This window comes from Sceloporus occidentalis, unplaced genomic scaffold (assembly GCF_023333645.1).
Source record: "Sceloporus occidentalis isolate IW3139 unplaced genomic scaffold, rSceOcc1.0.p SCAF_1, whole genome shotgun sequence".
NCBI classification, from domain to species: Eukaryota; Metazoa; Chordata; class Lepidosauria; order Squamata; family Phrynosomatidae; genus Sceloporus; species Sceloporus occidentalis.
In genome coordinates, this window is record NW_028316981.1 from 16,436,756 (window position 1) to 16,463,670 (window position 26,915).

The following is a 26,915-nucleotide window of genomic DNA, read 5'->3' on the forward strand; positions in this document are numbered from 1 at the left end:
CTTGTGAATCAAGTGTCAAAGATCACTCATGTACTGAAGGGTTTTCCAAAATTAGGTAAGTGCACCTTTCTTTGAGTAAGAATGACTGTTCTTACCTGTCATTCTAGGAATGTGAGCAGTATTAACAGCCCCCTATAAAAATTCCAAGATGCTTAACAAAACTGAAGGAATGGCGCATAGCTATTATTATTAGAAAAAGAGTTACGGTTTGAATAATTAAAAATACTATTTTGCTCTATAAAAGGGATAGTGGGCTTGGAATATGTACAATGAATTGTGCATTTATTAATTATTACTTTTAAATACCCATTTCTAACAAACTCTTTTCCTTCAGTTAAGGCAGTTAAAGTCCTTCATTCCGGTGGGGATGTAGCATTTATCATCATCATCATCATCATCATCATCATCATCATCATCATTTATATTCCACCTTTTCCCAGGGGAATCAAGGTGGATTACAACAATTATAACAATAAAACATCAACAATAAAAGTACAATTAAAAAGAACAACCCCATATCCCGACCCTCCCTCCCAAACCTGCCTAATAAACACACTGAGTAACAAATTGATAACAATGCAAACTGTGCTAGAATTATTTCACGAAGGCTGGTACATAACCATCAGTTTGTAAAATACCATATATAAATTGTACAGAATGCAAATAAAGAAATCTAAGAATACAGAAATCACAATCAAAACTGGACTATTTTGGTCAACTTTAGTGGGAAAACAGAGACTTCTAAATAATGGCTTCACTCATAAAGAACTATAAAGGCACAATAATAGTTCAGTCTGAGTCACAACAGAACCTTAATGTAATTGTATAAAAGAACTTATGCTGGATTATATTTACAGTTTCCATATTATGCAGGCAAACGTGGTCCAGAGAGGGATGAATGGGATATTGGAATATGTTTTCCCTATAGAGGATCAATAAAGTGTCCTTAAACAAAATAGAAGGAAGGATTTTATTACCCAGATCGTTCTATCCTGAATGAGGACTGCATTCTGTAAAGAATTTGGAGATGTTACTTTTTGAATAACAATTCACAGTAACAGGATATTGTTGTACAAAAATTAAGTTCTGCAAGGTTTGTTCTGTATAGTATGGTTTTCAAGGAGATAGCTGTGTAACAGCACTCAACCAGCTACTGGGGAAAAGCAAAGGAGAAATACAAATTAACTGCATTAAAATAAAATTGGAAAGAACAGGAAGAAAATCTGGGACTTTCTGGTTCCAGATTGTCAGTTTGGTCAATCTGTTTCAGTGTAAGGCAAGATTTTTATAGTGAGATAAAGCGGTTAGTCTTAAAGCTGCCTCTAAATCCTCCCTCCCTTTTTGATATAATTTTTATATATATCATTTTTAAGTTTGCTACCCCGATTTAAAACAAAACTATGCTTATATGGTTTGAGTCTCCCTTATTTGAAATGTTTGGGAACAGAAGTGATTGAGGATATTATTATTATTATTATTATTATTATTATTAGATTTTGTAATATTTGCATATACTTAATAAGATATCTTGGAGATGAGACCCAGGCCTAAACAAGACATTCGTTTATGTTTCATATACACCCATCCCTCCATATTCGCTAGGGTTAGGGGCACAGGACCCCTGAATGTAGAAAAACTGCAAATAATAAAAACACTATGTTTGTGCCTGACAGAACACCTCTAGGAACCTCTAGGTCCTCCAGTGCAACTCTGTGGTCAACATCTGCCATACACTGACCATAGGGTTGCACTGGAGGAGCTACAAATGCCTACTGGAGTGTTCTCTTTAGGAATCTCTAAGTCCTTCAGTGCTACTTTTGGTTAAAGAGAGAACATATTAATAAAATCTGTGAATAATTAATGCCCCAAAAATCAAAGCTGCAAATGTGGAGGGACGAGTGTGTATCTACATAGCCTGAATGTACTTTTACACATAATATTTTTAATAATTTTGTGCAAGAAGCACAGTTTGTGTAACCTGAACCACCAGAAAGCAAAGGTGTCACTATCACAGCCATCCTCTCTCTCTCTCTCTCTCTCTCTCTCTCTCTTTCACACACACACACACACACACACACACACACACACACTCTGTTTATATATTTGAAGGCTTAAGGACAGTGTTGATATATTTGAAGTGGGATTTTCCTGTTGCTTTTATGAGGATTGGGTTGTTTTGAAGAGATAGTGCTATTAGCTATTAAGTAGTACACTGGTCAAACTGAAGCGCATAGTGAGGGTGAGGGGTCAGCAAACAGAGCCCTATAAGGAGGTCTTGGTGAGACCTGGATGTGTGTATATGTTTTTTCCTACAGAAGAGAAGATAAACGGGAAGTGTGACATTCATCTTCAAATATGTGAAAAGGGCCGTGACACACAGAGGATGGAGCTGACTTGTTCTCTGTTGCTCCAGAAGGCAGGGCTAGAATTCAAGGATGGAAAAACCAATGTGATGGAGTGATTATGGTGCTGGGTTGGACTTGGAAAACCAAGGTTCTAGTCCTCACTGATCCATGAACATGGAGCAGTTTCTCTTCCTCTTCCTCTTCCTCTCTCTGCCTGACCTGTTGTTGTGAGAAGAAACGAGGAAGTGGTGATAGTTTCTCCCATTGTAAGTGCTGCCCCAAGCTTGAAGGGAAAGAAGAATATAACTGACTGATAATCAATTGCAAGAATACAAATTTGGCTAAATCAGGGGCTTGTTGATTATCAGTTGTGATGGTTTTATTGTTTAATTGGAGTTTGGTGGTAAGTTCCCCTGCATGCTATTTTCTCTCTCTCTCTCTCTTCATTTATTACTTGTTTTATTTTTATCCTGCCTTTCTCCCAAAGCGGGATCCAAGGTGGCTAACAACAAATATAAAACACATTAAAACAACAATTAAAATTATACAATTAAAATCGTAAAAAATATAAAAATGACAAATGTAAAATTAAAAACTGCTCTCTGTCACTCTCAAACTCAATCTCAATCTCTCTCGCTTGGTGGAATGGCAGGATAAAAATATAATCAATCCATCAATAAGCATTGTAAGAAAACAATGAATAGTCCAACAGTGGAACAAGTGGCCATTGGAAGGGGTAAGAAATTCCATCTACAAGCCATTTTATTCTCCATCACCATACTTTGGCCAAATAAATGACTCATTAGAAAAGACAGTAATGCTAAAAAAGGTGGAGGGAAGCAGAAAGAGAGGAAGGTCACATGCTAGATGGGTGGACTCTATTAAGGAGGTCATGGGTGTGAATTTGCAGCATCTAAACAGAGTAGTAGAAGACAAGGAGTCTTGGAGATGTCTCATCGGCACGGTTGCCATGAGTCGGGGTCAACTTGAAGACTGTTGACAACAACAACAAACCCTTATGGTGGGTAGATGCACAGGAGGTTCCACCGACGCATGGTCTCAAATGGAATATGATGAGCATGTCTCATCTTTGTTGATCTCTTCCTCTTCACAGGAGTGGCTCAAGACATTTGGTTGACCAGAGACAAACAGCAAATAGCCCACTCTCAGTGACTTCAACTGCCCCCCAGGCTTCCCAGTTCCCTCTGGGTTTCCCTGCAGAAGTCACAATGACTGAGGAGGGACTGGATTTTCCCAACAATGTGGTTATGAAGTTGACCCTTTATAGTGCAAGGTATATGGAAGTAGTTTGGCCATAAATAGGCTATTGAAACCCATGAGCTCATCTGAACAGAGATTAAAACTGCTAGAATTGGTTGCAGTAAGACCACACATACTCCGGCCTATCACTATATAGAAGTAACTACCCTATATACTCAACTATTAGTCAACCTCGCGTATAAGTCGAGGCAGGTTTGGGAGCCAAAATTATGGATTTTGATAAAACCCATGGATAAGTTGAGGGTGAAATTTAGCAGCATGTAACAAAGGATGTAAAGGATGAAGCAAAGGGAAACAATGCAAAAGAACATACAAAATTCCAGCAAGCATAACTGTCCTCACCCTGGATGGATGAGATGTTGATGCTTCTTTTAGGTGCTCCAAGAGGGGATTAAGCTCTCACCTTTCCCCAGCAGATAGTTCCTTTTTAAAAAATAAGAGTTAAAGTACCCATGGATAAGTCAACCCAGTTTTTTGGGGTCAATTTTTGAATAAAATTTCTAGACTTATACATGAGTATATACAGGAAAACAGTTAGTATATAATGAGAATGTAGTCAGACTTTCTTGTGTTATAGTCACGATATAACTTGGTTACGCTTTAAACATTGCAAAAGGGAAGTAATTACAAAGTAAATTGGTATCTATATGGGTTTTTCCAAGCGCTGATTGGAGCTTCTCAGGGCCTTCTTGGTGGTTGCTCCCAGGCTCTGGAATTCCTTTTCTAAGGAGGCTAGGATGGTCCCCTCTTTGCTTTCTTTCCATTGTTTGCCAACATTGTTGTTGTGTTTATTTATAACAGGTTTTTAAGAACTGAATGTTTCTAAAGAAAGGACTTTAGAAGTGAAGTTAGATCTGAACCTCTACCTTATTTTTTAAAATTAATTTCAGGATGTTTGAAAGACACTACCAGATATTACTATGGATGCAAAACTCAAAGTCATCGAAAGCATTCAAATAAGAATATGGTAAAATAAATTATTTGAAAAGCCATCTCGGAAATTTTCCACATAATATGGAGAACTCATTCCAAACTAAAATTTTGTGCATCATAGCATTTTCCCACAAAAGAAAAAAGGAAAAAAAAACAATATATGTAACCTGAAATATTCTAGATTCTGCCTCCCAAAGCCATTTTTCCTTGGTAAGTTACATTAGAGAACTTGCCTTTCATTCACTTCTTCTCTTCCAAACATGGAAAGTTATCACGTTAGGACCAATCAATCAATCAAAGCCTTTATTACAGTCAACAGACCTCCAGGCAATTAAAAAAAATTAAAAACAAAATAAAACAACCACAACCAGTTTAAACACAGCAATGACATATTAAGCATAAATATGCAGTATCTGTACAATTAAATATAACAGCATTCAGTTAAGAGCATAAACGAACCTTGTTATGTGAAGTACATTATAAAAATAAGCTGGGTCAAAAGGGGTATTTACTGTTAGTTACTAACACCAGTTATTGATTCTTGCTGTAGTAGTTATTATAGCCCTATGGGTCTTAATTGCTGCAAAACAGAATTTTGCCACCTCTTCTGTAACCTTTTTGTCAGTGTCCTTTAATAGAAATCTTGAATACCAGCCCTGAGATCTTCCCTGAAATTTATCTAATAAGGGTTTTATTAATCTCAGTCTGTCATCCCTGTAGAAGGTACATATAAGAAGGATATGTGATATAGATTCTACAGACCCTTCTCCGCATGGGCACAGACGATCTTTATATTCAACATGTTGGAAACGGCCTTCCAATACCGCAGATGGAAATACATTAAATCTAACTTCAGTAAATGCCAAGCGATATTTGGGGATTGTAAGATTTTTTAACATTAGGACCACTGTTAAAGCAGACTGTAAATTTATTCTGGTATAATGTATTCCATCAAGAGTACATAGGTAAGGAATGGCCCTGAAGATTAAATAGTCATCTCATCTGCTGACAACTTTGTTGTTGTGTTGGTTGCTGTTTAGAATTGAATGTCCCTAAATAAAGGACTCTTAATAGGGTGCTGTACTCCCCCCCCCCCATTATATGGTTTCTAAACAGTGTATTATTTGATACTATGTGGCCATGTTCTAGAAGACTTTATTCCTGACGTTTCACCAGCATCTGTGGCTGGCATCTTCAGTTTATTATTTGTATTTTAACTTGTTTTGAATACTATTGATAGTGTAATTATATTTAACTTTTAACCTTTTGTATGTTTTAAGTACCTTGATTAACAATGTAGAGACAGGTGTTCCTGGGCATTATTTCTTTACCACCAGATTTAGCACTAGAGGCAAGAATAACATAGAAGTAAAAAAGAGAGAGAGTGAGAAGATGGGCATGTTAGTCTTTTCAGCATAATGGGCTATAAAGGAATCCTCTGGCACCTTTAAGACTCAGAAAAAGACATTTCTAGCATGACCTTTCATGGACTCTGGTCCACTTTGTCAGATGCAAAACAACCTCACAAAAAAGCAGTTCATCCATTTTAAAGAAATTTTCAATTTAAAACTAACACCATGCGTATGTGCAATGAAGCAACCAGGTAAGGTAAGCCCTGCATCAGTACAAAATATTTAGGACTGTCTAGAGACTATTTGAAAGCCTTTTTCAAAATCAATCCAGGCATGACTATTTCTTTCACCAGCGTTGACTGTTCTTATGATTTCCATTTTTGTAGCCAAACTTCTAAGCTTTTTTTTTTAACCTGCTAAGGATAGCTGGTCAGACAGGTCTACCTTCAGGGGTAGCTGAGGCAGAAGGACCTTCCTCTGTTGTCTTATTCACGCATGCTCAGTAGGGCATCCTGGAGGCAACTGCTGTTTACCTTTGCTGTTGTAGGCAGATGAATATAAATAAATTACAACAGCTATAGATTACCTTCAGTGTCAGAGAAGGAATCTGGGACAACCAGGGAGAGGATGCTTTTGCACACATGGCCTACTCCTCGGTTTTTACGGTGCATTTGTTCACGTATCAGAGAAAACAGAATCCAAGACTTAGTAGGTTTTTGGTCTCATTCTTTAGGGCTCTTCTTATATTCTTCCATTTCAATGTGTCAGTGATCACAATACCTACTGCATTTTGTCACTATTATGGCTCATGTGTCCAAACAAATACAAACTTGAACAAAACAACTCACTTAAAGGACCCAATCCAGTTTTTAAATGACAGAAAGGATTAAAGGAGGCATCCATTTGTGTTTTTATTTTGTGTCAAAATTTATTGCTTGGTCTCCTTCAAGTACAAATGCGAACAACACTCACAATTCTTTTTAAAAAAAATTCCACTCTGTGTCAAACAGAGCATACATCACAATAAATATAAATATAAATAAATAAATAAGCAATGTTCTTAAAAATATTTTTTTTAAAATTCATTCTCTTTAGAAATCAAATGTTTGAAGGGAATGCATATAGCACTCCAACAACATATTTTAAACGTGGCATTAAAATACATGACAAGAAAGTATCTCAGGCATTCTGGCATCAAATTGCATATTTGATATTGCATTATCCAACAGAGAGAAAAACCTCTCCTGGTAAATTGGAAGAGAACTGCATGATTCCTCTTCCCAGTGTCCTCTTCCCAAACATTCAGAAGCAGTTCATACAAAATATTCTGGTAGGAATCCCGTTCAGTTCAGTGCAGAAGAGCAGCTGCCCATTCACCATCCCTAGGACTTAGTGCAGAGCCTCTTCAGCCCCTGGCCATTCTGTGTCCTTGTAGCCAGATGCAAAGTGATTACATCAACTGCACTTTTGGCCATTGTGAAGGAAGGGAGACAATCCCAGCCTCCATAATGATGGTAAGGACCTTATCACACTAGACAAATCCTGCTCAGAGATGGGTTTTAAAAGTAGAAAAAAACCCACAAATGCATGAGGTTTTTCAGACATTTCTCTACAATGAACCTCCTCCCAAAAGTAAAAAAGTGTCATTTTTGTCCACTTTATTTTCGCATTATTTCAGTTTGGGAGAAATGAATCTGAAAATCATCCCACATTTGCGGAGGGTTTTTTTTTTTTTTTTCTACTTCTAAAATCCCATTTCTGAGCAGGATTCATCTAGTGTGATAAGGCTCTAAGAAAACATACGCAGCCATAACTATGCCACGAACAGGATGCCAGGCATAATCATATTGACATAGTCAAGTCATCTCAACAGATATACATAGTATATATATATATTATTATTATTATTATTATTAATCTCAAGAAGTGTCCCAAAAGCTGTGCAAAAAGGAACACAATTCCCCGTTGACGGCAGCCTTATAAATTCCAGTGTGACTCCAAGGGGTTTACCTCCATTTTGGCCACCACAATGTAGCCTCATTCAAATCCTTGCACATTTCTAAACACATAGTGCATTGTGTGCATAGCACATTACTTTTGTTTTCTGGCAGAGCTTGGCAAAGTTACCTTTGGGACTAGGATAGAGGGAGAATTCTCGGAGTTGGTAGCTCAAAGGCAACTTCCCAAAGCCCTGTACTTGTGCAGCAGTGTGATCTCAAGCTGACAAATCAAGTGTACATTCAAATCTCAGCATTCCAACAGTATTCTCATTGAATGAACGAATAAATAAACAAAAATAAATACATTTGATCAAACAAGCATTAACTCAGCATAAAATAACACTAGTGTGCCACACGCTTCAAGCTCCTATGCCTCTAATGTCAGTTCACAGTTCTGTCCCATGCTTTTGACCTGATGAGGCAGCGTTTTCAGTTTTGAGAGTGGTCAAAAACTTTTTCCTTTTTCTTTTCAGTTCTTACATAATCAAGGGCACATGGGTAAGAGGAATAAGCTGAAGTGTAACTATGACTTCCTACATTGCAATCACCCCAAAGTAGATTTGTCCTTGGCGTTTTAGATCCAGATACTGAAGGGATTCTGTTTTTGACCAGAGGCGATCTCCTTTGTACAGCTGGAAGACAGCCCCTTGATAAATGGATTCAAACCACATGCTTGACTGGCCATGCCCAGCCTCACATGCCGTCTTAATGGATTTCAAGAGCTCCACCTCGGATCTGAACTGTTCAGACCACACTGAGATACTGTGGATGAGCAGCACAGGGACCGTGGATTGGCAGCTGTCACTGTGGAACAGGAGCTGAGAGTAGACAAAATAGAGTCCCGTGGAAGGTACCACAAACGCATTGTCCTTCTTGTCCAGCCGCATGCCATTCTCCAGCACAGAAGGCGCCACATCGGTAGTCCACACCAATTTATTAGGATGAGCCAAGGAAGCTGTAAAGGTAGGAAATCCCAGTCAGACTCAAGAAGAGAGGCCTTGTCGGCACAGAAAAAGAACCCTTCTCTCTGAAAAGGTTTCGGCCAATAAGGTCCAGGTATGATTACAAAAGCTTTGGATCAGCCTAGCATTTTGTCAGGATGGAAGACCTCCACTGCAGTGGCTTTGGGCTTTAACCCCTGTATGTGGTATCCCAAGGCCACCAAGCACAGGCATGTTAGAAAAGAGGAGATCAATGCAGCAGACAGCATGATGGAAAAAGATCCATATCCAAAATCATGGAGCGTGTTTGACACAATCACCATTTTTCATGCTCTCTTAATTGGATTATATCTGAAGAAGAAGAGCTTCTGTATGTTAAAGCAATAGTATGTGGACAAGGTTCAGGATAATATTAGCTCTGTCCAAGCCATATTGTTGACAGATGGGCATTATCATGACAAACTTCATCGTGTCTCCATCTCAGTCCTTTCCTTATGTCAGGGTTTTGCCTTCATCTGGAAATGTCCTTAACCACAGTGCTTAACTGCAAGGTCACTGAAGGACTGATTATTTTATGAAATGGTCCCTCAATTCATAATAATTCCCAATGTATACAATGTCATTAACAGTTTTTTTTATTTTCATTTTCTAGAGCAGCGCTCCTCACCTCACCCCAATACTTGGACTACAGCCCCCATCAACCCCAAAGAGTATGACCTAAGGCCTGGTGTATGTGATGATAGGGAATGTGGCTCAAAACACATGAAGGACACCTGGTTGGGAAAGGCTGTGCCTTTAATTTTTTTTATTATTATTTTTATCAAGTCAAAAGAAGCTACAAAGTCTGGAAGACTTATATACAAATGCTTTTCAAATTACTCAGAAATGTCTACTCACCCACAGCATGGGCAGCTGGCTTTCTGGACATCAGGGCTTGCACTTTCATCGTCTTGGGCAGCAAGTCTTCTGCAAAAATTTAAAGAGACAATTGGTCAGGCAACATCTCCAGAACCTTTTTGCTTTAAAGAATTCTCACAAAAGGCTCTGAATTAATGGCAGTGGGGAAAACTCTTCAAGCATCTGGACAGTCAGTATCTGAATACTGCTACAGATAAATCAGTTACAGAAAGCACTGAGAAAGAAACTTACCAGAAAATGACTTTCCGTTCTCCTTAGAGTCCTGAAAACGTAAGAGGAGAAGTGGGGTTAATTATAACTTGTTGCTGATGTTGTTATTAATTGCGACCACCCATAGAGAAGCTACAGTGCTTTCAATGAGCAGGACTAATAAGTGCCTAAGAAAGCACTTTTGTGATGCAAGATTAACAAAATGGACCACGTAAAGGATTTCAATGGCCTAGAGGGGAATCGAACCCTGTCTCCAGAGTTGTATTCCAGTCTCAAACCACTATACCACACTGGCTGCCTTGCTAATAATAATATATTGCACTTATATTCATTTAGTATAGAAGTTTTCTCCAAGAGGTGATGGTCTTTGGGCTCCAAGAATCCATACAATGAACACCAAATGTTTAACCTGCACTTTTAGGCAACACATTAGACATTAAAAAGTTAATAATCTGGTCTCTCTGACAATGTGTGCCTTTAAGCAGAAACGGAAACACTTTCTATCAGTTTCCGTGTTGTTCTCAGTTTTGGCTGCTGCCAGCTCAGCTGAAACCCAAGAGAAAAAAAGCACTGGCAAATGTATATTTCAATTACATGGAGCATCACTGCCAAAGTCACTTTTCTGAATTTTGGTTTTTTCAAGCTCTCCCGGTTCTCCAGTGGCCAGCTTGAATTGAAACGGTCATACAGAATATGCCCCACCTGGGACTGGAGAAGACTTTCAGTTTTCCTGTTTGCTCAAAATGGCAAAAACAAGAGTCCGGGGTTGATGCCAAAGCACCTGGCAGGGACCACAGGTCATGGCTGGCAAATTGCATTCTGCTTGGCAAATCATCTGTAACTAGATCTAACTTTGTCAGTCTTTCTTTTAAAGTTCCGATCACCTGGATTTTTTAAAATTCAAACTGATGGTTAATATTATTATATATTTCCCCAAATGGATAGATCTGAAACCAATAATATTAACCATTGGTTTGCCAAGGTGTGATTTCAAAAACAAAAAACAATGGGGGGAAATTCATATTAAACTTGTGGGAGAAAAATCCATACTAAACAAATATAAATGCATTAGAGTATCTTGTCATCAGCAAGCCAGCCAAGTGTAAAGAAGTTCCTTTTGGGGCCATAACTCCCAGACCCCCCCAGCCAATCTCTCTCTCTCCCACTTTTGCTAGATGGGTCTTGCAGTGCTGTGTTTGCCTCCAAGCCCCCTGAGAAGGATTCCAAGTGTAGAGAAGTTTCCTTTTTGGACCAAGACCCCCACCCCAGAACCCCCAGCCAATCTCTCTCTCTCCCCTTTTGCTGGATGGGGGATTCTGGGGCTTGCAGTGCTTTCCTTGCCTTAAAGCCCCCTTTCCCCAGCCCCCTCCCAAAAGAAAATGCCAAGAGCAGAGAAGTTCCCTTTTGGACCCCACAGCCAATCTCTCTCTCTCCCTTTTGTTAGACGGGGAATTCTGGGAGCTGCAGTCCAACCCCCCCATCCTCCCTGTCTGCGGTGTCTCCTCACCTGTTCCCCAGGGGCTGCTCCGAAGGCCCCCATCTGGAGGAGGGCGAAGAGGGCGGTGGCTGCCAGCAAGAGGGCGAAGGAGGCCAGGCTGAGGCACTTCCAGGGCCCTTCTTTGCGGGGAGAGGACACTCCATCTCCCATCATCCCCGGATTGGCCCCTTTCTCTGGGTCCTGGACCAGATGCTGAGAGCTCATGCTGGGCTTTGCTTTCCAAGGAGGAGGAGGAGGGCGGTCCAGTCAAGGCAATGGCCTCAAGGCAGAGAGGAGGCTGCTCTTTTTCTGGTCAAGGAGCCTGGCTCTTCCCTAGTCCTGGCTGCAGCCCTTCCTTCCTTCCTTCCCTCCTCCTTCTCTGGGGCCTTCAGAGGCCAAGGCAGCTTCCCTCGGGCTCTAGGAGAAGGCTCTGTCTCGTCTGGAGGCTCTGCTGCCTGCCCTGCCCTTATAAACCCGCCTCAGCCCTGCCTCCAAACCTCCCCCAGAGCCCTGAAGGGAAAAGGAAGGAAGGAAAGAAGATGTCACCCAGAGAAAAGGAAGCCCAGAGAGAGGAAGGAGGCCTGCCTTCCTGGTGGGGCATCCCCAGCAGCAACCCTCTGGCCTCCCACAGCCCTCTTGGCCAAGGGAAACCTCTGGGGCTCCAGCCCCACTCCAGAAAGAAGAACCCACCTTCATGCCCCCTCAGATGCCATGGCGCAAGGCGCTGGCATCCCAGGGTTTGCCGTTTTTGCAGTGCTTTGAGTATGATAGACTCTGGAGTTTATCACACCGGGGCCAAGTTCGGCATTAAAGAGAGATTAAAGCGCATTGAAAGCGTCCCGCAAATAAAGTGACAATGGCGAGCAATTGCGCAAATGATTTATCACACGCAACTGCGAAAATAAAATGATGCTGGAAACGCATCGTTGCAGCAATCCCGAAAGTACAGAGATGTGCGTCAGTGCTTCTTTGTGACCACTTTAATGTCGGGTTTTGCCCAGGATATTCACAGGATAAACTCCCAATCTCCTTCCTGTGATAAACTCCTAGGACGCCTCAAGAGCCACCACTACTGGGTGACCTTCTGCATCAAGTCACACTCTCTCAGCCCCAAAAAACTGTGTCATAAAGTTGCCTCAGGGCCACCATAAGTCAGCAAGGACTTGAAGATGCTCAACACTAAGAAGATATTGAGCCTCCTCTTGTCTGAGAGCTCTGGTGACCCAACAAACTACACATCCTATAGGAGGGAGCCATGGCACTTAAAGCAGGGTCAAACTGTATTAATTCTACAGTCCTGGTCCAGTTTCCGACTTATGACCACCCAAAAGTGAACCTATTGTGGGGCTTTCTTGGCCAGTTTTGAACAGGGGAGGTTTGGCCTTGCCTTCCCCCTGAGGCTGAGAGAGTGTGACTTTACCCAAGGTCACCCAGTGGGCTTCCATGGCTGAGCTGGGAATCAAACCCTGGTCCCCAGAGTCAAACTACTACAGCACACTGCCTGTTTTTCAAAAGGAGGAGGTCAACGTTATTGTTCAAAATCCACCTTGTGCTGGTTGTATTGTGCTGTATGGCCAACGCAGCTCCCCCTGGATACATCTTCTGAGTGTTGTGGTGGTTGTGCCTTCGTCGTTTCCAACTTATGGCAACCCTATGAAGAACCTGTCGGGGGTTTTCTTGACAAGACTTTTTTTGGAGGCCACCTGCCATTGCCTTCTCCTGAGACTGAGAGAATGTGACTTGCCCAAGTGGGTTTCCATGGCTGAGCCGGCGTTTCAACCCTGCTTTCCATAATGGTAACCCAGCACTCCAACCATTATACCATGCTGGCCCAGACACCTCCAGGTGTACCCTTCCAGGGAGAGGCCCAGGAGAGGGTGGGATGGCCAGGTGTCTTCACTGACAAGAAGGACAAGGCACCACAACATGTAGGGCTTTCCAGGAAAATGGAGGACCTGACCAAAACAAAGTTCAAAACACTACTATAAATGCAAATCCATGCTCCTTGGTCATGTGCCAAATGGAGGACGTTTTGAAACTCCTCCTGGACAGAAGGTCCAAATGGAGGACATGTTCTGGAAAAGTAGGATGTCTAGTTATCCTGAGAGACAGTCCTCCACCTGTGCTTGGTCTGTAGTGGAACAAGAGCCTCTCTTCTTTTCTCCTCTCCGCAGGAGTGGCTCCAGACATTTATTTATTCTTCATTTCCAGGATTTATATCCCACAATGGGAGCACACAATGGGAGCCAAAGGCCTTACAGCCACCTTCCCTCTCCCCAGGATCTGTCCCGGCCCCCACTAAGGTTTCCCAGGCCCCTTTGGGTATCCCAGCAGGGCCCACACCAGAGCTGATGGGGAGATGGGTTTTCCCAGCAACAGGGTTATCCCCTGAGCCCATTGCGCAGTAAGGTATGTGTGGAGGCCATTGGAACCCAGGATGAGCTCATTCTAGTGGAGATGGAAACTGCTAGAATACGTTGAGGGGAGGCCACACATCCTCTGGCCTTTCTGTATATAGAAGGAACTGAAACAGGGACCAAAAACATCACCACAAGCTAGTTATTCCTTCTTTGGTGACAGTCACACTCAAACTTTCTACCACAGACATAGCAAAAGGGAAATTATTACAAAGTCAATCTGTCTCTGTAATGTCTTATTCCCAAGCGCAGATTGGAGTGTCTCAGGGCCTCCTTGGTGGGGGCTCCCAGGGTCTGGAAGGTGCTTTCTTGGGAAGATAGAAGGGCCTCTTCCTTAGAATCATAGATTCATAGAGTTAGAAGAGACCCCAAGGACCATCCAGTCAAATCCCATTCTGCATGCGGGAACTATCAATCAAAGCACCTCCAACATATGGCCATCCAGCCCCTGTTTAAAGACCTCCAAGGAAGGAGACCCCACTACACTCTGAGGGAGAATGTTCCACAGATGAACAGCTCTTACTGTCAGGAAGTTCCTGCTAATGTTGAGGTGGAATCTATTTTCCTGTAGCTTGCATCCATTGCTCCAGGTCCTAATCTCTGGAGCAGCAGAAAACAAGCTTGCTCCATCCTGAATCTGACATCCTTTCAAATTCTTAAACAGAGATAACATATCACCTCTTAACCTTCTCTTCTCCAGACTAAACATACCCAGCTCCCTAAGTCTCTCCCCATAGGGAATGGTTTCCAGGCTCTTCACCTTTTTGGTCACCCTCCTCTGGATATGTTTCAGCTTCTCAACATCCTTTCTGAATTGTGGGGTCCAGAACTGGACATAATATTCCAGGTGAGGCCTGATCAAGGCAGAATAGAGTGGCACTATTACTTCCCTCGATCTGGATACTATACTTCTGTTGATGCAACCTAAAATCACATTGGCCTTTTTAGCTGATGCATTATACTGTTGCCTCATGTTCAACTTGTGGTCTACTAGCTCTCTTGTTCTCTTTCCATGGGCAGGTGTTGTTGTTGATGTTGTTTGGAGTTGAATGTTTCTAAATAAATAAACTGTTTTTTCCTTCTACTGTTTCTAAACTCTTGTATATTTTAACTTGTTTTGAATACAATTGATAGCTTAATTAATTTTCACTGGTTTTTTATTTTTTTAAAAAAATATTAGTTAAAAAGACATTTATATAACAAGGACAAGTACATTATTACATTACATAAGATATATATAAACATACAAAATACACCAACATACAACAAAAGTATACAATACAAATATAATACAAATACTTCCTAAGAGGTATGTTGGCCCTCTGTTTTCCGGACACACACACCCTGCGAAAACAGAGGCTCATACTTATTCAGGCATTGGATTAACTCTGGAGACCAGGGTTCAAGTCTTGGCTTGGCCATTCAATCCCATTGGGTGGGCCTTGGGCAAGTCACAAGTGCTCAGCCTCAGAAGGTGGCAATGACAAACCCCTTCTGAAGAAAGGTTTCAAGAAAACCCATGATAGGATCACCTTAGGCTCACCTTAAGTCGAAAACAACTTGAAGACACACATGTCTACAAAGATCATGTCTACAAAAGCGTATCCTACAACTCTTTTGCTCAGTGTCAAGGCTGGTACAAGATCACTTTGAGTATTCAGGCAATGCTGTAGACGTGTCCCTTGGTGTTATTCCTTTAACAGAAAATTTAGCAGTAGAGGCAAAAATGGCATGGCAAGAGTAAAAAACACAAGAGCATTCTAAGACATGGAGATGCAAGTCTGTTTCAGCATAATGGGTTAAAAGACAATCCTTCCGAGTCAGAGAAAAAGAAATTTCTAACATAAACTTTCATAACTCTGATCCACTTAACTTGATGCAAAAAAACATTTCATCTATTTTCAGGAAACTTTTGATTTAAAAGTAATAATATGCACATGTGCAATGAAGCAACCGGGTAACATAAGCCTTAAATAAGTACAAAATATTTTAAGACTCTCTAGAGACCACTTGAAAACCTATTTTAAAGTCCATCCAGGGATAACTTTTTCTTTCTCTAGCATCCATTTTCATTTTTGTGGCCAAACCACTATGCTTCCCCCCTCTCCTAAACTGCTAGTAATTAGTAAGGCAGGCTTATCTCCAGGGATAGCTGATAAGGCAGGAGGACCTTTTCTCTGCTCAGCGTTGCAAGTTCAGTCCCAGGCAGGGCTCCAAGGTTGACTCAGCCATCCATCCTTTTGCAGGTTGGTAAAATGACTACCCAGCTTGTTGGTGGCAATTTGCTTACATATTGTAAACTGCTTAGAGAGTGCTGAGTTCACTAATAAGTGGTACAGAAATGTAAATGCTATTGCTCTTGTTCACTAAGGGGTTCTGGAGGCAGCAGCTGTTTCTCTTGCCTGCTGCAGGCAGGCACACATGGCAGAGCTGGAAGAGGACACGGAGGGCATAAAAACCCTCCAGGGACATCCCCCCCCAGCAACCTGTTGAGGCAGAGGTAGCATCTGGGGCCGTTTGGAGGACTCCTCAAGCCCAACCACCATCACCTGGGCAGCCCTGAGGCAGCCTCAGCAGCAGCAGCAGAGCTGGAAGAGGACACGGAGGGCATAAAAACCATCCAGGGACATCTCCCCCAGCAACCTGTTGAGGCAGAGGCAGCGTCTGGGGCCGTTTGGAGGACTCCTCAAGCCCAACCACCATCACTTGGGCAGCCCTGAGGCAGCCTCAGCAGCAGTAGCAGAGCTGGAAGAGGACACGGAGGGCATAAAAACCCTCCAGGGACATCTCCCCCAGCAACCTGTTGAGGCAGAGGCAGCGTCTGGGGCCTCGGCGGCGGTGCTTGCGGCGGCGGCGCAGGGACCTAGAGGCCGGAAGAGCTGGGCTATAATAGCCCCAACATACCCTCTCTCCCACAGCGGCGGCGGCGCTTGTGGCGGCGGTGCAGGGACTCAGAGGCTGGAGGAGCGGGGGTTTGTGGGTATTTCACCCTCTGGAGGTGGTAGAGGCCGTGATTGGAGGAGGAGAGCGGATGCTGTAAGCCCTTTAGGGCCCAGGGGAACACCACCATTCTTCCTTGGAGCACCAACGCCAGAACTGGAAGTGGGGATAGTATATGGGGGTGCTCTTAAACGCCCCAGGAACATCACCCTCCTGCTGGTACTGCTGGCTCCAGTTGAAGGAGGAGAAGCAGATACTATGGAACTCTTTAAGAGCCCAGGGAACATCAATATTCCTCCAATCTGTCGGACTTGTATCCTGCCATCCCACCTGAGGCCGGGAATGTGGTAGGGGCGACCATTGGAGTAGTGCTGGGGAATGGGAGATATGGCTGGAATAGAGGGAACAGATGTTGCAAAAGAAGACGGGATCGCTGTTTGAAAGCTATCCCGCCTTCAGTTCCCTCTGTTTCTCGAAATGGCTTGGAGAGCAGACCAACCATTCCACAGAACCTCACTCTGCTCCTCTGCAATGCCAGGTCGGTCAAAAACAAGACCCATATCATCCAGGATCTTCTCCTGGATGAAGACGCCGACCTGGCTTGCTTTGCAGAAACCTGGCTGGGAGAGGAAAGTGCTGCCATATGGGCGCAGGCCCTCCCAGCCGGGTACTCTGTCAGTGAGCAGGTGAGGGGAAGTGGGCGGGGGGGCGGAGTGGCTCTGGTTTATAAGAACACCTTGACCTTGACCAGGATACCTGTCCGGAATACAGTCCATTTCGAGTGTATGTACCTCAGCCTGAAGACCAGGGATAGATCGGGGATTTTGCTAGTCTACCGGCCACCCCGTTGTCTAGCAGACTCCCTGACTGAGCTGACACAGCTGGTCTCTGAGCTGCTGTTGGAGACCCCCAGACTTTTAGTTTTGGGGGACTTCAACATCCCGCTCGAGACCAGTTTAACAGGTGCAGCTCGGGAGTTCATGGAGACCATGACAAACATGGGCCTATCCCAGTTGGTCAAAGGGCCCACACATTGTGCAGGTCATACACTCGATGCGGTCTTCAGTACGGAACAGGAATATCCGTGGGCGGAGGTGGTAAGTACCTCCGCATTGTCATGCACGGATCATTTCCTGGTCAAGACGAAACTTAGAGCCAATATCTGCCCCACCGGGGGTGGCGGACCCATTAGAATGGTCCGCCCTCGAAGGCTGATGGAGCCCATTGGATTCCAGACAGCCTTAGAGGGTTTACTGGTTGGGAATGCCGGTGATCCTGTCGATGCTCTGGTCAATACCTGGAACACCGATCTTAACAGGGCTATCGACACGATCGCTCCCAAGCGCCCTTGCCATCCCGCCCCAAATCGGAGGCCCTGGTTCACGCCAGAGCTGAGGAAGATGAAGCGGTTTGGACGACAGCTAGAGCGCAGGTGGCAGAAGACTCGACTCTTATCTGACAGAACTCGCCATAGGAACTTTCTTCGTTCCTATAGGGAGGCAATACGTGCAGCGAAGAGAGCCTTCTCCTCTGCACGTATTGCATCTGCAGAGTCCCGTCCAGCAGAGCTGTTTAAGGTGGTGAGGGAAATGACGCAGGTGCCCCCTGCGCCAAATCCCTTACTTAACCCAACGACGGCCTGCTGTGACGCGTTTAACAACTTCTTTGCAGACAAAATCTCTCAGATAAGAGCCGACTTAGATGCCACCGTTGAAACAGAGTCGACAGGCGAGGCGTCCAGTGACTCCGCCGATGTAGTCATACTGGATCAGCTCCAATCTGTGAGTACTGATGACGTGGACAAGCTGCTTGGTAAGGTGAGGAAGACAACTTGCCCTCTCGACCCTTGCCCATCATGGCTGGCCGTCCAGGGGGGGGATGCATTGATGAGATTCCTCACGGATATCATCGGTGCATCCTTCAGGGAAGGACATGTTCCATTTTGTTTAAAGGAAGCGGCGGTTAGGCCACTCCTGAAAAAACCTTCCCTAGACCCCCTGGATATGAGGAATTATAGGCCGGTGTCATTGCTGCCATTTTTGAGCAAGGTGATCGAGAGGGCGGTTGCCCTTCAGCTCCAAGCTGTCTTGGATGAAACTGATTATCTAGACCCATTTCAAACTGGCTTTAGGACAGGCTTTGGGGTTGAGACTGCCATGGTTGCCTTGACCGACGATCTGCGTCTGAGCATTGACAGGGGGAGTGTGACCCTGTTGGTGCTCTTAGACCTCTCAGCGGCTTTTGATACTATAGATCACGGCATCCTCTTGGACCGCCTGAAGGGGTTAGGTATCGGGGACACTGCTTTGCAGTGGTTCCGGTCCTTCCTCTCGGGCAGGTTTCAGAGGGTGCTACTCGGGGACTGTAGCTCCAGTAAGAGGTACCTCACTTGTGGGGTTCCTCAGGGGGCTATTTTGTCCCCGATGTTATTTAACATCTATATGAAGCCGCTGGGTGAGATAATACGGAGTCATGGTGCTGGGTGTTATCAGTACGCTGATGACACCCAAATCTATTTCTCTGTATCTCGTTCGTCGGCCTCGAATTCCGATGGCATCTCTTCTCTCAATGAATGTCTTCAGGCGGTAATGGGCTGGATGAGGAAAAACAGATTGAAACTGAATCCAGACAAGACGGAGGTGCTCATGGTAGCGGCCCCGAAACCAAGAATTGGGTTGCAACCTCCTGTCCTGGATGGGGTCACACTCTCCTCCAATGACTGTGTTCGCAGTCTGGGGGTGCTCCTTGACTCGTCGCTCCTGATGACAAATCAGGTAAATGCGACGGTCAGGAGTGCCTGTTATCAGCTTCGGCTGATACGCCAGCTGCGCCCTTTTCTGGAAGTAAGGGATCTCGAGACGGTTGTGCACGCGCTGGTAACCTCACGCCTTGACTTCTGTAATGCACTCTACATGGGGCTACCCCTGTGCTTGACTCGGAAATTACAGCTGGTTCAAAATATGGCAGCCAGGCTTGTCTCAGGAACATCTAGGAGGGACCACATTACTTCGGTTTTGAGGTCCCTCCACTGGCTGCCTATCAGCTTCCGGGCCCAGTACAAGGTGTTGGTTATTACCTTTAAAGCCCTAAATGGCTTGGGTCCAAGCTATCTCAGGGACCGCCTCCTCCCGTACAATCCTCCCCGCGCTCTCCGGTCCTCTGGGAAGAACTTACTACAGCCTTTAAAATCTAGGCTTGCGGCGACCTCCCAGAGGGCATTCTCTGCTGTCGCCCCCAAGCTCTGGAACGACCTGCTGGATGAGATCCGTCAGATAACATCATTAGACAGCTTTAAAAAAGCGGTCAAGACGGATCTCTTCCGGCAGGCCTTTCCAGATTAACCATCCCGGCCCAGGTTCCCTGACTCCCTCATTCCTCCCGTGGCCCCATCTTAGTGATGGTTGAGGATCAACAGAGGGATATCAGGGTTTTTTAGTTTTTAATTGTTGTTTTTATGCATTGATATTGTGTTTTAATATGTTATACTGTTTAATACTGTCTTAAGGGGGGGAGGGATAAAGTGTTTTTAATTGTCATATTTTATATTTTACTGTTGTTAACCGCCCGGATTGGTTTGCCAGAGGGCGGTATACAAATTATTATTATTATTATTATTATTATTATTATTATTATTATTAGTGCAGAATTGGCAAGAGCAGAATCCCAGGCTTTCCCAGCTCAAGCTTTCTTGAATTCTTTACTATAGGTACACTGGTGCAACCTGACACTGAAAGTCTGTGTTCCTTCAACCTTTCTTCACCATTCTCCAAATGTTGATGCTTCTTAAACATACAAACCTTTGAACCTAGACAGAGGAGAAGGAAAGGGGGGGGGGGGTGTTTGAAGATTACAAAAATCTTTGTACAAAGAAACTTCTTTGTTGCAGGCTTTGATAACTCAGGGCTGTCCCTATTGTTTTTGTTTTAATATGCAAGCTGCCTTGAGCCCTTGTTGTTTGGGGAAAGATAAATACCAGTAAATAACAACAGCCAGCTATAGATGATCTTCAGTGTCAGAGAAGGAACACCAGGGGAGGATCATTTTGCACATATCACCTGCTCCTGGGTTTCTAAGTGGTGCATTTGTTTGGTCACCATGGCAAGGAGAACCTTGGACAAAATAGGTCTTTGGTCTCATTTCTTACGGCTCTTCTTACCTTCTTATATTCTTCCATTTCAGTGTGTCCATGATCACAATACCAACTCTATTTTGTCATTATTATGGCTCAAGCCTTGAAACAAATAAAAACTTCAAAAAGCAATTCACTCAAAGGATTTGATCCAGTTTCAAAATGGCAGAAAGGAATCATTCAGGCATCTATTTTTATTTATTTTTTATTTTTTTGCAAAGTGTATTGCTTGGTCTCCTTCAAAGTTACTTCAAGTACAAATGCGAACAACAAAACTCGCAATTTTAAAAATAAAATAAAATTCCACCCTGTGTCAAACAGAGCCTACATCACGATAAATATCAATATAAATAAATAAATAAGCAATGTTCTTAAATACACACACACGCACACATATAAAACGTTCATTCTCTTCACAATTCATTTGTTTGAAGGGAATGCATATAGCACTTCAACAACATATTCCTAAATGTGGCATTAAAATACATGACAAGAAAGTAACTCAGGCATTTTGGCATCAGATTGCATATTTGATATTGCATTATCCAACAGAGAGAAAAATATCTCCTGGTAAATTAGAAGAGAACTGTAGGATTCCTGTTCCCAGTGTCCCATTCCCAACCATTCAGAAGTAGTTCATGTAAAATAGTCTGGCAGGAATCCCATATGATTCAGTGCAGAAAAGCAGCTGCCCATTCACCACCCTCAGAACTTAGTGCAAAGCCTTTTCAGCCCCTGGCCATTCTGTGATGGGAGGGGGGGGGGCATCTGAGAAGCATCTGACTGTGTCCTCATAGCCAGATGCAAAGAGATTATACCAACTGCAGAGACATCATTTTGCATCTGGATACAGGGACAGAGCCAGATTATTCTCTAGTTCCCACCTAGTGGCTCTATGGTAAATCCAGGAGGAAATTTTTATCATTTTGGAGAGAGGGAGGGAATATCAGCCTCCACAATGATGGAAAGTAAACATATGCAGCCATTACTACTGCCACTGAAGGATGCCAGCCATAATCACATTGACATAGTCAAGTCATCTCAGCAGATATACATAGTATATATACAATTAATCTGAAGAGGTGTCCCAAATGCTGGATCCAACGGATCACAATTTCCATTGAAGACAGCTTTAGGAAATTCCACAGTGACCCCAAATGGTTTACCTCCACTTGGCCACCGCAGTGGAGCCTCACTCAAATCCTTGCACATTTCTAAATACATAGTACATTGTGTGCATAGCACACTACTCTTGTTTTTCTTCAGAACTTGGAGAAGGTACGTTTTGGGGAATTCTGGGACATATATCTCAAAGATAACTTCCGCAAGCCTTGCATTTCTGCAGCCATGTGGTCCCAAACTGACAAACTAAATATACATTCATAATCTTCTCCACATATCAACAGTATTCTCACTGAATGAATAAATAAATAAATAGAAATAAATAGATTGATCAGGCATAATAGCATAAAATAATACTAGGGTGATGCCCACCTACTCCAAACTCCTACACCCCCAATGTCAGTTCACAGTTCTGTCCCTTGCTTTTGTCCTGATGGAGCAATATTTTCAATTTTGTGGATGGTCAAGAACCTTTTCCTTTTTTTAATTCATACATAGCTAAGGGCCCAAAAAATGGAAAGAGAAAGGCCGGATAAGAGGAATAATCTGAACTGTAACTAGGACTCCAGACAAGGGCTTTGGTGGAAGGCTTTTCTTACATGGCAATCACCCCAAAGTAGATTTGTCCTTGCCGTTCTAGGTTCAGAAACTCAAAGGATTCTGTTTTCGACCAGAGGCGGTCTCCTTTGTACAACTGGAAGACGGCCCCTTGATAAATGGATTCAAACCACAGCCTTTTCTGGCCTGGAGCGCCATGCCCAGCCTCACAGGCCGTCCTAATGGATTTCAACAACTCCACCTCAGTTTTGAACTGTTCAGACCATGTTGAGATACTGTGGGTGAGCAGCACAGGGACAGTGGATGGGCAGCTGTCCTTGTGGAAAAGGAGCTGAGAGTAGACAAAATAGAGTCCCGTGGAAGGTACCACTAGCGCATTGTCTTCCTTGTCCAGCTGCATGCCATTCTCCAGCATGGAAGGTGCCACACTGGTAGTCCACACCAATTTATCACGATGAGCCAAGGAAGCTGTAAAAGTAGGAAAATCCAATTAGTCTCAATAAGACAGGTCTTGTTGGCACAGAAAAAGTGACATTCTCTCTGAAAAAATTTCAATCTACAAAGACCAGGTATGATTAGACAAGCTTTGCATCATCTTAGCATTTTGCCAGGTGGGGGCAGAAGAGAACAAGAGCCTCCATTGCAGTAGCCTTTGGGCCCTTATCTCTTTAACCAGCATCTGTGGAAGCCCAAGAACACCAAACACAGCCACGTGGGAGATTAATGCAGCAGACAGCATGATGAACTGGGCTGCAGAAAGAGCCAAATTCAAACCCATCACCAATTTTCATCCTCTCCTAATTGGATTATATTTTAGCAGGGAAAACATTTTTACACGTTAACAGCAATCTAGTGTAGGCAAGAGTCAGTACAAATATTAACCATGGCCAAACGTTTTGTTGACACACTATGTATTTTCGCAACAAACCACTCCATGTCTCCATCTCAATCCTTTCCCTAAGCTCAAAGTTTTGCCTTCGTCTAGAAACCTCTTTAAGAGCAAAGCTTAATTAAAATGTCACTGGAGGACCTATTATTTGAAAGGATGGGCCCTCCTCTCAAAATATTCCCCAGCCTGTAGAAAATCATCAACAGACGTTTATATCAAACCCAAGGGCCGCCCTCATTTGATCGATCGATCTCTCTCGCACACACACCATTTCTTGGACTACAACCTCCAACAACCCCAAGAATTACAACTGAAACTCTGCTTTATGCAAAGATATGGAGTGTGGCCTAAAACACGTGGAGGACACCAGGTTGGGGAAGGCTGTGCTACTCTGGCCTTTAATTTTTCATTGTTATTTTGATCAACTCAAAAGGACCTATGCATTCTGGAAGCCGTATCAACACACTCCTTTCACATTACTGAGACGTTCCTACTCACCAATGGCATGGGCAGCTGGTTTCCTGGACATCAGGGCTTGCACTTTCATCGTCTTAGGCAGCAGGTCTTCTGCAAAGATTTAAAAAGTCAATTGGTCAGGTAACTTCTTCACAACTTTTTCCCTTTAAAAGATTCCCACAAAAGGCTCTACATTGACTGTAGTATGAAAAACATCTACAAATGGCTGAACAGACAGTGTCTGAATACTGCTACAGCTAAATCAGCCACAGAAATGTAACTGATATAGTTACAGAAATCAGTTCCAGGAAGCACTGAATGAATGAATGAATGAAGTAATGAATGAATGAATGATTTACTGAATTTGTCTACAGACCGTGTAAAGTCTAAGGCTTTCACGGCTGGCATTCAGTTTTTTGTGAGTTTTTCAGGCTATGTGGCCATGTTCTAGAAGAGTTTAATTTAATCCCCATGTTTTGTCAGCATCTGATTCTCTGAAGATGCCAGCCACAGATGCTGGCAAAACATCAGGAATAAATTCTTCTAGAACATGGCCACATAGCCCCCCAAAACTGCAAAAACTATGTCTACAGACCATTTCAAATTGTTATAAATTTACCTTAAAAAACAATTAAAATGACAGCTTATATTACAATAACAGGGGGCCACACTAAAACTATACAAATGAGGTGCACTCCCCCACTTTGAACCACTGAGAAAGAAACTTACCAGCAAATGACTTTCCGTTCTCCTTAGAGTCCTGAAAATGTAAGAGAGGAAATAAGGTTAACATTGAGGTAGCAGTAATATTATTAACTATCATGACTTCCATACAGTGACCACAGAATGTTTAACGTGCACTTTTAAGGAAAGCAAAATTTTATATGCCTGTGTTTACAACAACAGATAAGACTTTCAAAAATAAAAAAACTGGTCTCTCTGACAATGTGTGCCCACAAGCAGAAATGGAAACACTTCCTAGCAGTCTCTGTCTCACTCTCGGTTTTGGCCGCTGCCAATTCAGCCGAAGCCCAAGATCAGAAAAGCACTGGCAGGCCAAAAATGCAAATGGATCTTTCGACTACATAGAGCCTCACTGCCGAAGTGACTTTTCTGAATTTTGGCTCCCTTGAAGGTCTCCAAGCACTCCTCTGGCCATCTTGGATTGAAACAGTCATACAGAATGAGCCCCACCTGGGACTTGAGAAGATTTCTGTTTTTCCTATTTGCCCAAAATGGCAAAAACAGATGCCACTTGTGCTGAAGCCAAGGCACCTGGCAGGGACCACAGGGCATGGCTGGTGAATTACATTCATCTTGGCAGATCATCCGTACCTAGATCTAACTTTATCAGTCTTTCTTTTCAAGTTCTTCTGATCAGCAGCATTGTTTTTAAAAAAACATTTTTGTGGGATAGTTTTTATATTAAAAAATACATGTATAGATCTGTTTTAAATATTAGTCCCCTGTCTTTTTATGCCTGGAGCAGTGCTATCCTTCCCTCTAAAGCCCCCCAAAACCCCTCCCAGAGGAAGAGGCCAAGTGTAGAGAAGTTATTGGACCATAACTCCCAGAATCCCACAGCCAACTTTCTCTAACTATCTCTCTTGCTGGATGGGGGATTCTGGGACTTGCAGTGCCCCCTTCCCCAGTCTCTTCCAGATTCCTAGTATAGAGAAGTTCCTCTCTCTCTCTCTCTCTCTCTCTCTCTCTCTAAACATGCTAGATGGGGGATTCTGGGTCTTGCAGTGCTTTTTTGCCTCAAAGCCCCCTTTCCCACTCCTCACCCAAAGGAAGATGCCAAGAGAAGTTCCTTTTTGAGCCATAACTCCTAGACCCTACAGCCAATCTCTTTCCCCCTTTTGTTAGATGGGGGATTCTGGGAGCTGCAGTCCAACCCCCCCCCCCATCCTCCCTGTCTGCGGTGTCTCCTCACCTGTTCCCCAGGGGCTGCTCCGAAGGCCCCCATCTGGAGGAGGGCGAAGAGGGCGGTGGCTGCCAGCAAGAGGGCGAAGGAGGCCAGGCTGAGGCACTTCCAGGGCCCTTCTTTGCGGGGAGAGGACACTCCATCTCCCATCATCCCCGGATTGGCCCCTTTCTCTGGGTCCTGGACCAGATGCTGAGAGCTCATGCTGGGCTTTGCTTTCCAAGGAGCTTGAAAGGCTTCTTTTCCTGGAAGGAGGGCAGTCCAGTCAAGGCAATGGGCCCAAGGCAGAGGAGGCTGCTCTTTTCTTTGGTCAAGGAGCCTGGCTCTTCTCTGCTGCTGCTGCAGCCCTTCCTTCTCTCCTCCTTCAGAGGCCAAGGCAGCTTCCCTCTGGTTCTAGGAGGAGGCTGTGTCTCGTCTGGAGGCTCTGCTGCCTGCCCTGTCCTTATAAACCCTCCTTAGACCTGCCTCCAAACCTCCTCAGCCCTCCCTCAAAGCCCTGAAGGAAAAAGGAAGGAAAGAAGATGTCACCAGAGAAAAGGAAACCCAGAGAGAGAGGAAGGAGGCCTGCCTTGCTGTGGGGCATCCCCAGCAGCAACCCTCTGACCTCCCACAATCTTTGCAAAGAGAAACTTCTTGGCCTCCATCCCCACTCCAGAAATAACCCACTTTCGTGCCCCCTCAGCTTCCAAGGGGCAAGGCTGTGGAATAAACACACACACAACCCCTTTGGGGTGTGGGAAGTATGCAAAAGCTGGACCCAGAAATATGAACACAGATACACTTTGCGTCCCCGTGTTGGGAGAAAAGCAAGCTATAAGGAAATTAAAATATAGTAATAGTAATTATAATAATAATAATAATTTTATTCATTTATAGCCCGCCTCTCCCAACTTAGCCCCCCCCCATTATAAAACGAAAGAACAGTATTATAAAATACAGATTAAAATTAATTAAACTAGACATAATTGGGCAAGGCATCTTGGGGCAGTCATAGGGCAATCCATATCAGTAGGACTGGGA

At 43.7% G+C, this 26,915-nt stretch overlaps 3 protein-coding genes across 5 annotated transcripts; 1 reads left to right on the plus strand and 2 right to left on the minus strand.

Moving 5' to 3' along the window:
- Positions 1-8,444: 8,444 nt before the first annotated feature.
- On the minus strand, positions 8,445-11,682 carry LOC149320950 (tumor necrosis factor-like). 2 transcript variants are annotated; one of them, XM_089488856.1, is made up of 4 exons: positions 11,488-11,682; positions 10,002-10,032; positions 9,750-9,815; positions 8,445-8,866 (listed from the first exon to the last, which is right to left on the minus strand). In XM_089488856.1, exons 1-4 carry the CDS (start codon positions 11,680-11,682, stop codon positions 8,445-8,447), a joined length of 714 nt encoding a protein of 237 aa, XP_089344982.1. The 2 variants fall into 2 exon arrangements, with proteins under 2 accessions (XP_089344982.1, XP_089344973.1); XM_089488847.1 differs by having other exon boundaries at positions 9,750-9,818.
- Positions 11,683-15,818: 4,136 nt separating this feature from the next.
- On the plus strand, positions 15,819-20,539 carry LOC149320951 (uncharacterized). Its single transcript, XM_089534973.1, has 4 exons — positions 15,819-15,831; positions 16,793-16,910; positions 17,308-18,222; positions 20,521-20,539. Exons 1-4 carry the CDS (start codon positions 15,819-15,821, stop codon positions 20,537-20,539), a joined length of 1,065 nt encoding a protein of 354 aa, XP_089391099.1.
- A 2,121-nt stretch (positions 20,540-22,660) lies between these two features.
- LOC149320952 (tumor necrosis factor-like) lies at positions 22,661-26,099 on the minus strand. Of its 2 annotated transcripts, none has more exons than XM_089488878.1 (4): positions 25,905-26,099; positions 24,698-24,728; positions 24,011-24,076; positions 22,661-23,091 (listed from the first exon to the last, which is right to left on the minus strand). In XM_089488878.1, the coding sequence occupies exons 1-4, from the start codon at positions 26,097-26,099 to the stop codon at positions 22,661-22,663; spliced, it is 723 nt and encodes a 240-aa protein (XP_089345004.1). The 2 variants fall into 2 exon arrangements, with proteins under 2 accessions (XP_089345004.1, XP_089344997.1); XM_089488871.1 differs by having other exon boundaries at positions 24,011-24,079.
- Between the last annotated feature and the right edge of the window lie 816 nt (positions 26,100-26,915).